Genomic DNA, 13,110 nt, shown 5'->3' with positions numbered 1-13,110 from the left:
TATATTTTCTTAATTACTATGATGTTTGAAGAAAAAAGCCTACTAATTATCAGTGGTAAAGTCATCAACGCAAATACGTGCTAAGGGTATTGATATGTATAGAATATTTTGTGATTATTGATATATAAATATATATACTTTTTATCAAGACACGACGCGTAAATGTCACAAAAAAAAATATTCAGTTACTTCTTCACCAATTTTATTCGTATAAAATTTCTATCAAATAAGATATACTCTATAGGTCTTAAAAATTACATTCATAAGTATATGCGGAGCAAATTTTCTTTACAATATTCTAAATTCGTTAAAAAAAGGACGAAAATTTAATATTGTTTTATTAGAAAGCTTAACGGGTAAAGCTCGGGGTCAATTATTGCATGATCGCGAAACGTGTTTGTGGTGTACGAAAGGACAGGCGTGCTACGAGTACTGATGGCACAACATTGTTCTGTTATCGCACCTTCGGAATTCATAATATTAGCAATTTTTAAACCGGTTCTTAACTTCTTTCCATTCGCTGTTAATGGAAGATTAAATAATAATTAAGTTACTTTTTTCTACTTCAAAGACTACTCAAATTATTTTTTAAATTTATTAAGTATGCATTATTAAACTATCAATAACGTTTTTTATAAAATAATTTATATTTGATAGTGGTTATTTCCATAACAAAAAAAAAATTACGGATAAAATGTCGTACAAATTCAAACGATATACATAAGCCGTGTTAATTTATAACCTGCTATAGAATACATGTACTATAAGAACAATTCTTTAACGTTATATAAATATTAACATTATTATAATATTGTTTCAGTCCGCCCACATTCAAAACCTTAACGCCCACATCCCGCACGCAGCTTAAACAACAGTTGATGAGAGAGCATGCCCAGGAGCAACTACGAAGGGAATCGTTACAGGTAAATAACACTTTAAATATAAAACACAACTCGCAACACTAATATATAACACGCCAGCCTTCCGAACAACGAATCTTAAAAATTTGGTCATTTTTCCAGCACATAGTCCGTATAACTACTTATAACAAAGCTTTACGAAAATAGCTTGAGACCCAATGAAGAAGAACAGATTATTTCAAACAAACATCTGAAGATTTTTTTGTCGCAACTGAAATGACTTCGCTCAGTCCACTAAAATAACAAAAACTGGATTACACTTAAGAGTGACCTTCGTGGAGATTTTTTTGTTATTTTCACAAGGTCGCTCGGCCCATAACAGTTAGAATAAGCAATAACATTTAACTCAGTATGTAAATGGTTGCAGAACTATGCTCCTCAAACGATAATATCCAAATACTCCTATATACTGCTAGATAATTACACCATCACTGTTTATTTTATTTTTTACATTTTCAAGATCGGTACTGGCTTCCTAATTATTATTTGCTGTTGATTAGATTGAATGTGATTAGATAATTTGTATCATGACGTATTTAATGACAGAAGATAAAATTATTCCGAAACGATCACTGCATTCATATCATTAAAAAATGGGTTTGTCTATGAACGAGTGGAGAAGAAATCGAATCTGTAACAGATAAATAATAATAATTAAATTATTTTTTTTTTGGTTTAATATCCTATACAGACGATGTCCTTAATATTGAGACGTATCAATTTTGATTCCAAATATTTAAAAATAGTAGCGTTTTGATCGTAATATATATTAATGAACTCAAACATTACGACGAACTTTTTTAGTAGAAATTAGAAAAAAATCTTTTAATGGGTCATAGCTTCTGTGCTTATGTAAATCCTGAATACTTCTCAATATATTCTCTTCTTAGTTCACTGTTGAAACTCAAACACCACCTCCATAGACAAGGATGTTATTACTAAAATTGCTCCTACCCTCCACTCCATTAAACATCAAGTTTTCTTGCCAGACTCAGCAGGGTGGTCAGTCCAAAGAACATGAGGACAAGAAGAAGTCCCTCCCGACGGAGGTTCCACGCGTCGCTCCACACTTGGAACTACCACCGCAAGTGTTACAGGTGAGGGGCATTAAACACACTGGAACATTGAACCTTTGCAAATATCGACGTTTTTCAATATAAATGAAACATATTATTCGGATTACTACTAATTTTATTATTATTAAAGTCAGAGATCTCGTCCGCCCGTGGTCACGTTTGCTGTAAAGTAACCGAAACGTCGGGTGTATGTAGTTTTTAAATAATAATAAAATACGCGTAGTAATGCGAATAATATTAGTTTCATTTAAATGAATACTCGCGAAAGTCTTATATCTCATCATCTTTCAATATTTTTCTTACAAAAATCTTTATATAATACATTTTTGGTGCAGGTGCGAACAGTTTTGGAGAATCCCACCAGGTATCACGTGATCCAGAAGCAGAAGAGCCAGGTGCGCCAGTACCTCAGCGAGTCATTCACACCACAAACACAGGTCAGTAAACACTCCGTAAAGAACTACTATGTCCTTATTTAAAATCTATGGGAATCTAATTATCACTTGAGTTCAAATGGGAAAAAATAATTCTAATCTGTATAGAAGTTACTGTAATGTTGAATAACAAAAACGCATATTCATCTCAGTTTAGCACCTGTCTTATACACAGTATTACATAACACACACATATATATATATATATATATGTGTGTGTGTGTGTGTGTGTGTGTGTGGCCATCTTTACGTTGCACTTCATTCAACTGTAATAAACTGACTTTTATTATTTGTTCCTCTCTACTGCTTACTTGGTACCGCTCTCAAACACTACAAACAACTGAAGTAAGTCCTGTTATCAAGATATGTTACATAATATAAACCATGATCTATCATTGTTATTTCTGTTATGTCCTTATAAAAATAATTTTTTGACTTTCACCTCCCTGAGTGTTATTATGATAATTTGGTATTTGTAAGTAATTTTTTATGTCCGTGGTACAGTTTCAGTCTTGATGTTTAATGTTCAGCGTTGTTTCAAGTAATGTCTTACAAAATGGCTGAAGCCGGAATTTATAGTTTTCAAATACACGGTGAAACTTAAATGTTGCCATTACAAAATTACAATAGTTCAGTATTATAATAAATTATAATCACACATAAAGATAATTTTAAGGATTATGGTATATTATAATTAGTACGGCACAGGGGGCGCCACTTGTAAAATGTGTTCTGTGCTAGGTGTCAGCTGTCCGTGGTCCGGTGCAGAGCGCCCCGGAGCTAAGGTCGTCATCACCAGAACGTGGAACTGTCCTCAGTCCAGGACTATGCTCAGCAGGAAACTCAGAAGTATTACTATTAATATACCAGCCCATATACGATACTTCACCTCAAATAAGAAGCCTATCAGATAATTTACGATTATTATGACCGGTTTTGCTAAAATATTTTCAAAATGACTATACTAAGTCTTGATATTATTTTGCTTTTATACGAGAATTAAGAATAATGTAATTCCTAGCAAACTGTCAGTGTGCTAGGTACTTTAGCACTTAAAGGATATATGCAAAATATGGTTATTGTTTATATGTACGAGTACATCACTTTAATAACTTCTTCAACTGATTAACTTATTAAATCCATGACCGCGTATTGTACAGTTTATTAAGTCCTATAACTTTATGTTAATATGTTTTTTGTTTCACTCTAGACGGATGAATTTCTGGATGACATCCTATCCCTGGATAGCGGGGCTGGTCCCCTGTCGTCTTCGGAGCCCCCCTCTACAGCCAGCTCCGTGGCCGGGGACTGCGCCCTCTCAGACGCAGACATGCACGCGCTCGCTAAGGATAGACAGAAGAAAGACAACCATAATATGAGTGAGTAAAAAACCTGGAAGATAAGAAAATATGGCGGAAGAATCTTTGTAAACACATTTATCTGTCTCTTTATAGATTCTATTTTATTCAGAAGTTAGATTTGGAGCTGTCCAAATAAAATTATAGTTCATACTTTTAGAAAATTCTATTATGAAAAATCAGTTGTTAAAAAACGGCAAGTTTGTTTTGTGACCCAAACTGAACAAGCGATATTCGGTAAATTACCAAATGTTATGAATTAATTAAAGCATATTTTCCAGTCGAACGCCGCCGTCGTTTCAATATAAACGATAGAATTAAAGAGTTGGGTACCTTACTGCCCAAAACGAACGATCCCTTCTACGAGGTGATACGGGACGTGCGACCTAACAAGGGGACCATCCTCAAGAGCAGCGTCGACTACATCAAGTGTCTGCGGGACGAAGTCAACAGGCTCAAACAGAGCGAACAGAGGCGGAAACAGATTGAGCTGCACAACCGGAAACTGATGCTGAGGATACAGGTCATATATATATTTTTGTACTGAAAGTAGAAAAGTTAGATTGTTATAAGAAATGTGATGAACAAAGGATAACTTATAAAGAGAGAGATATAAGCATACAAACAATATTATAGTAATAGAAAAAATATATATATGTGTGTTATTTCCTTAAGATAGTTCTTGGTCTAATTGATAAAGGAATTCAGCAGGTCTTGAGATATAAAAGAGATTAAAGAAGAAGAGATAGAGCATGCGTATTAGGAACTTATATATGTTGAATGTGCCTGTATGATTTTTTAAATTCATTTTTGCATTTTTTTTGTTATAAAACCTCAAAAGATATAATGCATCATCACTTTATTTAATTCTATATAAATCACAGGAGTTGGAACGTCTGGCGAGAGTTCATGGACTTCCGGTCAATGAAAGCTGGTCGGCATCACAAGAGGACTCGGGGGTCGAAGCCTCCCCAGAATGTTACACTGACAAGAACCCAGTACACCAAGTAAGTGACCTTAAAAATATATAGAAAATAGATTATTACGTTTGTTATACAGCACAAGAGAACAGAATGACTTGCTTGGGAGTGATATACCTCAGACGCTATTATTATATATATAACCGGAAACAGTTAAATATGAGTAATAAAATTGTATATGTTGTTTATCGTGTACCCGATGTGTGACGGGAGTTTCCTCAACCTGATGATGATGTTCCAGGAGCCTCCAGCTGTGCAGCCCAAGAGTGAACCAGCGCCGATGGAACTGTCCGATGGAAGGGACGCCCTTGCAGCACTCACAGCGCTTGGTATGGATATTTGATGAATGGAGTATAGCTTCAGCTTTTATCTGGTTATGCTTGAAGCGATGAGATAGGTTTTAATTGATGGTTAAATCAAGTAGAAATCCTTAGCTCTTCTGTCTCTCGTCAATGGTTCCTTTCTTTTTCTTCCTAATACCAACAATTTTAAAGGCCATTCATCTGCAACACCTGTGCAGGTGTTGATGGTAGCCACATACAATCAAACAGCTGGATAAAATGAAGTCGAATTAGCAAATAAATATATCAGAATTTGGCTTGAACAATTAACTAGTTAAAATTAAATATTTACCAACATAAAAAAAACGAAGACAGACACGTATACTGCGTCCATGTTGGACAAAGAATTTTGCTAACAATAAATAAAACTACACGCAGATAGACGAGGTGACAACGTGACCACGGATGCTGCGAAGTAACCGAAGTAATTATAAACGCGTAGTAAATGAGAAAATATTAGTTTCATTTAAACGAATGCTGTCGGAAGTCTTTGATCTCATCATGACAATATATTTTAGTTATAAAGTGTTATAATAACGAAATATTCTTTGTATCAGACGGTTTGAAGCTGGGCTCATGTTCTCCCCTGGACCGCGGAGCATCTCTGTCCTTGGACTGCCTAGAACCAGACCTCTGTCTCGACACACCTGGAGACCTCTTCCACAAAGATATCAAGGTATATAATATTTATATTTGGCAGGTGGTAGAGCCTAGTTGCGGTCAAGTGACTACAGCTCGAACGTGGACTGGCTCGACCGGGGAAGTACCACTCTCTCATAGAAGATCGGCGTGAAGTAGCCTTTAATGGCTGCGTTTCGTCCGATGAGTGAGAGAGACGGTTGCCCCTTCTCTTTCCCTCCCTTTCCTCTCCCTCTCCCACAATCAAGGTCGTCAACGCATTCGCAACATCTCTCATGTTGCAGATGTCCATGGGCGACGGGGACTACCTTCATGGGTAGACCGTCTGCTCTTTTGACACCTTTGTCATAAAAAGAATTCGTATACGATAGTTTCACCTATATATAACCCACCAAACCACATTATTTGTGAGCGGTGGAAGTGACTCCAAATCTTGTCACTATTTGCAGCAGATGCGTTTGTCACCCACGGCTGGTCTCCTTGATGATGAAGCGGTGATGAACCTGGCTCAGATAGAAGACCTCATGGATGACGACTCACACAATCCCGTCACACAGGGTAAACTATAAAATACATATATATAGACATTTCATATACAATTAATTTCTAGATTTTATAGACTTTCGAAGACTTCTCAGTCTCTTACAAGACAAATTAATTTAAAATATATTTTGATGTATTATTATAATGATAATTGTATTATTCTCAGGAGACCCGATGTTGTGTTCGTCGCCGAGCGCGATGGGGCCGGCGGGAGATTCGTCCTGCGCCATGCTGCACATAGACCTCGCGCTGCACAACACAGACTACGGCTCACGTAAGACCGCCCGCCACAGACCACACTGGTCTAGACTAAGCAGTTTCACAAATATACCGAACTACAGACTCGTCTTTTATATTATAATATTCACCAGCTAAATGTAGTATTTTTATAAGATATTGTTATGTTTTAAGTATTTAGTTGAAATTAAAATGTAAATATCTACAAGAATTTTATAAAATATATTTCACACATTACTTAGAATATTGTAATGGAAGGTATTTAGGAAGTAAAAAAATATATATGAATATGAAAATAAAGTGAAGTGGAATAAAATTGACAAAAAAAAATTATATGCCTTAAATCTGTCGCTTTGCAGATGGCCATAGTCTGATTTATTTTTAATTTTCCCTATAGCGATCGAAATGCAGACGTTAGCATAACACAGTACCTCCCATTCTGAACTGGGTTAAGTACCGATCATACAGCTTGTATGTGAATATTCAAGTATGTATGTTTTGTGTTCCAGGATCTCTCCTGTCCGAGCTGAGTGACGGCCTGCCTCTGTTGATGGGTGCTCCGCCCCCCCGGGCCTGCTTCGACATGGATCTAGGGGCGTAGTCCCCACCAGCTCCACTCACAACGCGGTCTTTTAGAAGCATTTCATTATACAGGGTGGACACGACCCTTACTCCATGTATCCGATGTGACGAGCTCTGTGAAGTAATAATCGGAGATGCAGCGGTTCGCCCGCTGGGCTCCACCCTGTATATAGTATACAGTATGTTATTGTTATAAAGTATCTATATCTCCGATCGTTGTGATACGAGAATATATTTTTGTAAGCCTATACACGTTGTCAGCCTCGCAGCCCCGCCTCTAAGCCGGCTCGCCGTTCCCTGCTCGCGAGCTCGGTCGGGGCTTCTCGAACATATATTTTATTGTAATCAGTTAAGTGTGACTCGTGTTAAGTCAGTGCCTGTCGCCGTGCGTCGCGTGCAATAAAACATATTGAACACATATATATTTTAATAGTATTTTTTTTCGCGAACAAATTTTATAACGTTACTTATATATGAAGATGAAGTTATTGTGATGTTTTTATTTATATATACGAAATATTGTTAGTGAGTCTGTCCGTAGCGTTAGAGATGTTGGCGGCGCTTTGAAGCGCTCGAATGTGAATGTTATTTTATTTAATATATAAATGAGATTATGAAAATATGTTGAAGTACAAAAAATATAACAGAATTTACCAGTTGATGGGCGTTTTATTGAATACTGAGTACCCTCAGGTTGCTTCACGACTACCCTCGCGTTACACTTACATATAAAGCATTATATAATTAATTTTTTATGTAACATTTTCATAGTAAATAGAAGAAAATATTACAGATCTTTATAAGCAACTTTACGCATAACCTAATAATCTATTCCTGCATAATTTCCTATTCCTGAGTTCTGAATTTCAATTGAATTTTTCGGAGGTTATTAATATTCTTTGAGGTCAAATATTTTTTTGGAGATCATCAAGAAGTCTTTACCAAATAAATCCTTTACCAAATTTTTACACGGCTGACAACACTTAAACTCTTCTGTCGTTTCAAGTGACTATGAAATAGCGCTTATTCCTCATTTAGTTCTATTTCTTTTGTAATTAATGTTAGTTTTCATATAAATTCAGTAAGTTTTTTTTTTAAAAACAGCTTCAGTATATAGGGAGATGAAACTTCTCATCATTCCAGGATTCACCGTGCGGGTGCCGGGTCCATCGTTGCAGGGAGAGGAGCTTCAACGGTGCCTGGGACTTGCGACCCAGGTGTAGGTTAAAAGGGCCCTTATCTAACGCGCGTTAAACGCTCACCTCCACCGTCCCAGCTCCCCTATCTACCTAACCAAATTTGAAACGAACCTACAAGGGCTGCCTCCGACGCACGTCCAAGAATTCATTGATGTTAGTTCTTTACAGGCCCAAGTCTTTTAGCAGGTTATAGAGAGATTTGGCTGTTATACCTCTCGCTCCTACTTCTACCGCTTCCAAATTTACAAGGAACATATTCTTAGTGAGCTCGTTAGTGAGCCGGTAATACTTGTTGACCTCGATGACGTGGTCTTTGGGGATGTTGGTTTCCCAAGGAACCGTGAGCTCTATTATCACAAAGCGCTTTAAAACCCCTATTTCACTCCTATCCCTCATTACATTTTAAATTTAAAAAAATGTGAACTTGCACTTTTTTTCTTTATTTAACTTTTACGGAAACCTTTAGAATAAAATAAATAGACTCGAAGAAGTATATGAATGACTTGTGAAAGCATTTTCAATAACTGGATACTATCGTTTCTTAAAGAGACATCACTTTTGTTAAAGTAAGGCCTATGTTCGGACGGTTATCCTCGAGGAGTTTTCAGGAATTGTTTAAAGTTTCAGATTTCACAGTTTTCGTGTGAATCTATCGAGATATCATTTCTTGGTCTTCCAAACGTCCCCGGTTCCAGTGCTATCTGCTTACAATCAGACGTAAATTCTAGATTCCAATCGAGTTTTGTCATCCTATTACTTGTTTCTACTACGTATTTCAGTATACACTTCGGATAAACAAATGTCCAAAGAAGTTTTTAAACAATTCAGGTTCTAAAGACTTTATCATTATAAAATGAAAAATCTCACTTTTGAATTGTTAAATAATGAACGGCTAAGTGAAGTTACTTCCTTAATAAACAACTTAGTTACTTCCCATTGATACCTTCTTTGTGATAATTATGATGTCGTCTTATTGAAGACTAATTACATATTTAAGGTTGCTTTCCGTTAAAAAAAAAGCCTTTTAATGTTTTCGTATAAGTGTATATTTTAATAATGAAACTCTAATTTTAAGTTAAGGGACTCATGTTTAATATTGGCCCCGTATGGAACTTTGTTCCTTGAAAAGCTCAATAAAGGTAACCTTTTATTAATAACTAGCTGTGCCCGCGACTTTGTTCGCGTAGAAAAAGTACCTTAATACAAAATTTCTCCATACTGTGTTTTGCTAACCATTGATAAGGCCTAGGAATAACGGGCGTAAGTATGTTGGTAATTCGTATAAGTATTTCTTTAGTTTTCGGGACGATTGCAGCTTGAGCCGGTAGGTGGCGCTGCTAAGGTATGAAAGCTATTAAACGGCTGGGCTGATTTGGTTGAAATTTGATCTATATAAGAAGCAGAGTTTTGAGTTAGTCCTAAATGCTATTACTATTGGACACTGTTGTATTGAAATTAGTACATTAATGAAATACAACATGTCATTATAACTCTACAAAAGTTTGCTTCAAAGTAGTTTAGAAATATTCCCACGGGAATGGAGCATTTTCTCGCGGTGAAAGGTACCCTAAATGTAAATACATCAGGTGATCAGCAACCCCCATATAAAATTTTATTGAAATCCGTCCAGTAGTTTTTAAGTTATAAGTGTAAAACAAACAGACAGACAGAAAAATTTTTCAAAAATCATATTATTGGCATCTTTTTCTTCTAGGAATACCCCTATAGGGATTTATTCTCATTTATTTTCAATGTACAGAATTGACCCCGTGAACGATTTTATTATATGTATAGATGATAACATTGAGAGTTAAAAAAACACTAATTACACTTTTGTTTGTTACACAAACGTAAAGTAATCAAATATGTTTGAATCATTTATCCCGTTACTACCTGTTAAACGTGATTTCGTATGAAAAAAATAATAATTGAAAATCTTTTAAGTACATAGTATGCGCACAAAGTTTGGACTTTGTAGGATATATAGCTTGAAATATTTTATTGTTAACACTCACCCCGCTATGATGATTGGGGAGAAGTTAGTATAAAAATATATAATAGATAATTTCTACACCGCATACAGGAGATTCCTACCAAATTTAGATCTAGGATCTTTAATTTAAAAACGGTAATCTATCATTATAGACGCGCCCGCAAGACGTCTTGTGGCTGGTATTACTTAAAATCCATTCTTAGCTGACCTCTCCTCAGCGAAAGGAATATTCCTACTGAATTTCAAGTGTGTACTCCTCATGGTTCCGGAGATATCGTGATGACTCATATATATCAGTGGAAATCTCTAATATGTACGAGAAAACGGTATTCGTTACAGTGGCTCTCCACAGTCTACGTAGCCTTATTGTTTGCCTTCGATACATGGCTTTTTTCTTCACTATACTGAACAACCAATAATTGATAGTTATTGTACGAATCACAGATTTTCTGTGACTAAAATAATTAAATACTAAGTATTGTATTATAATAATCTTTATAATTTCTTGATCGTTATCTGTATAATAAAGTTAAGTCAAGCCTAACCGATAACGCAGTCTAAAATAAAATATGTACTAAACAGTATAGATCTTGGACGATACAAATTTTCTATCGATATTTGAGTTCTTTCTAATTGATATAAATACTAGGTACCAACCCGTGCTTCGTACGGTCTCTTTACAAAAAATATAAAATAACCTATTTAATTTTAAGAACTATTAAACTTATATTATGATAACTTTCAAATGGTACGCCCGAGTTAAATGATTTAAAAAGTAATTTACAGATACCGATGTAGGCTTGAAAACGAAGTATTTTATTTTGATAAGACTCAATACCGTATTTATGTAAATAGCTTTCCAATAGACGCTTTAGGAATGTCATGTTTTAAACGTTATAAAATGGATATAGTATGTTATCCTTAAGGTGTAGACATATGCCACAGCGGACTTTTCTGTAGACCTATATAAGATACACAATTCCACCATAAATTGTTTTGTTATATCTCAAAGGGTTTAGGCAGCGTTTTCGTTAAAAGCTAACAGACGGCTCATTTTTTCCCGACATCTTCAACAAATATCGTTAATGTACACACAAAACAATACAAAACTTAACAAATTATATATTTAAAACCTTTCTCGAGAATCACGCTATCGAGTGGTGAAAACCGCTTGACAATTGGTGCAGTAGTTTTTCTGTTTATTGCGAACAGACAGACAGACAGACGCGGCGGGGTACTATATTTTATAATATATATAGATAGAAAGATAGACAATAACTTACTCTGACAACTTTGATTAAAATATACTTTACAAATAAAACGTTTGAATAAATAAACTCGGGCGTATTGTAACCAGGTTGTCAGGATGTTGAAGACTTAAAAAGACAGACTCAGGTCGAACAAAACATGTTTTCCTGATGATATAGTTAACAAATATCGATTTACGATTAGAACATGTAAACGGACTAGATTTTATTTTAGGTGAATTAAATTTAAATGATTTTGAGTTATCCACCAATATAACAATAAGGACTTAACAACTTTTAAAGATATTGTGGTAAAAGAGTTATTACCGGATGTGTTTTCAACGTGAGTCTTTCCAACACAACATGACATTAGCAAAATAATACATAAGCGTAGCATCATTTTACGTTTATCATTCAGTAACCTAACCTACGTTAATACTGAAAATGAAAATCGTGTAAATCGTGAAGCTAATGTTGAAAGCATTTCAAGCCTTAGGTTGCCTAACGAGCCTTAGAGTACATTTTCTTCTGTCCCACCTCGACTACTTTCAAGAAAATTTAGGAGATGCAAGCGAAGAGCAAGGTGAACGATTCCACCAAGATATCAAGGAGATGGAACAAGATATCAGGGAAGATAGAGCGTCTCAATGTGACAGACTACTGTTGGATGCTTCAGAGAGACCTTCCAGATGCTTCTTACACGCGAAAATGAACCAAAAAAGTGTCTCAAAGGGAAAAATAAAAGTGTTTACTGCTTCCTTAATACTTATGAATGTATTTTAGATAAATGATAAGTTTTGTTACGCAATTGTTAATAAATAAAGAAGTTTTAGTCTTTTATCATTTATTTTAGGATGATAACTGGTTCAACATAGATACCTACATTGTCAAAAACGTGACGTCCCGTGACAAAATGAAAGTCATTTTCGGATTCAGCACATCCAAAAAAATAAAAAATACGCAAAAACATCAAAACAGCTCTCAATACATTTTTATATTTTTTAATTGAATGTAAGCAATGTGATTAATGTAAGTTTACATATTGTAAAACGCATCGCTCGTAGAAACTGAATTTAACAAGTACCTGCCAATGTTTTAAGACAGTTAATTTTAAATCACGTTTTGTCATCACTCATTACCTAAATATTTTGAGACAAAATTCAATGACTGACTGACTTTTTTTTTAAACCAAGTGTCACTGTTTTTTCACAGATAATAAAGTTGTCTTATAAAATTACCGCCATGAAATTTGAATATTACAATCACTAAAATAATTACGAATGCATTTTATTATTTTCCTTTGTTATACTTAAGTTCAACATAACCGGTATTAGGATATTACGGCTATTTATTAGGAATAGTTTGCATTAAACTTTGCCAATAGTTGTGTGATACTTAAGATGATGTTAACTTAGTTTATGAAAGAGGTGGGCGGAACGGGAAACGCTTCGTATATAGTGACGATCCAAACGTGTGCTAAGCATACCGTATATTATTCTATAAAGAAACTACTTTATATAAAGACATTATTACTATCAGAGCTGAAGACAAAAGATGTATC

General features: G+C 35.1%; 1 protein-coding gene across 9 annotated transcripts in view; it reads left to right on the top strand.

Annotated features, from left to right (window-relative positions):
• The window catches only part of LOC116775983 (transcription factor EB), a 64,220-nt gene extending 56,451 nt beyond the window's left edge, over positions 1 to 7,769 (top strand). For 8 of the 9 annotated variants that reach the window (XM_032669053.2, XM_061524169.1, XM_061524165.1 and 5 more), the window contains 12 exons: positions 821 to 923; positions 1,910 to 2,017; positions 2,332 to 2,433; positions 3,172 to 3,279; positions 3,641 to 3,809; positions 4,070 to 4,311; positions 4,673 to 4,795; positions 5,010 to 5,097; positions 5,667 to 5,785; positions 6,198 to 6,306; positions 6,458 to 6,565; positions 7,038 to 7,769. In XM_032669053.2, the coding sequence (XP_032524944.2) occupies positions 821 to 923; positions 1,910 to 2,017; positions 2,332 to 2,433; positions 3,172 to 3,279; positions 3,641 to 3,809; positions 4,070 to 4,311; positions 4,673 to 4,795; positions 5,010 to 5,097; positions 5,667 to 5,785; positions 6,198 to 6,306; positions 6,458 to 6,565; positions 7,038 to 7,129 (1,471 nt within the window). In that variant the 3' untranslated portion in view covers positions 7,130 to 7,769. The remainder of the gene's footprint in view (positions 1 to 820; positions 924 to 1,909; positions 2,018 to 2,331; positions 2,434 to 3,171; positions 3,280 to 3,640; positions 3,810 to 4,069; positions 4,312 to 4,672; positions 4,796 to 5,009; positions 5,098 to 5,666; positions 5,786 to 6,197; positions 6,307 to 6,457; positions 6,566 to 7,037) is intronic. The other variant, XM_032669054.2, reaches the window with a different exon arrangement.
• The last annotated feature ends 5,341 nt before the right edge of the window (positions 7,770 to 13,110 follow it).

This window comes from Danaus plexippus, chromosome 24, assembly GCF_018135715.1.
Source record: "Danaus plexippus chromosome 24, MEX_DaPlex, whole genome shotgun sequence".
Classification (NCBI taxonomy): Eukaryota; Metazoa; Arthropoda; class Insecta; order Lepidoptera; family Nymphalidae; genus Danaus; species Danaus plexippus.
This window is presented reverse-complemented; position numbering and strand designations above follow the sequence as displayed.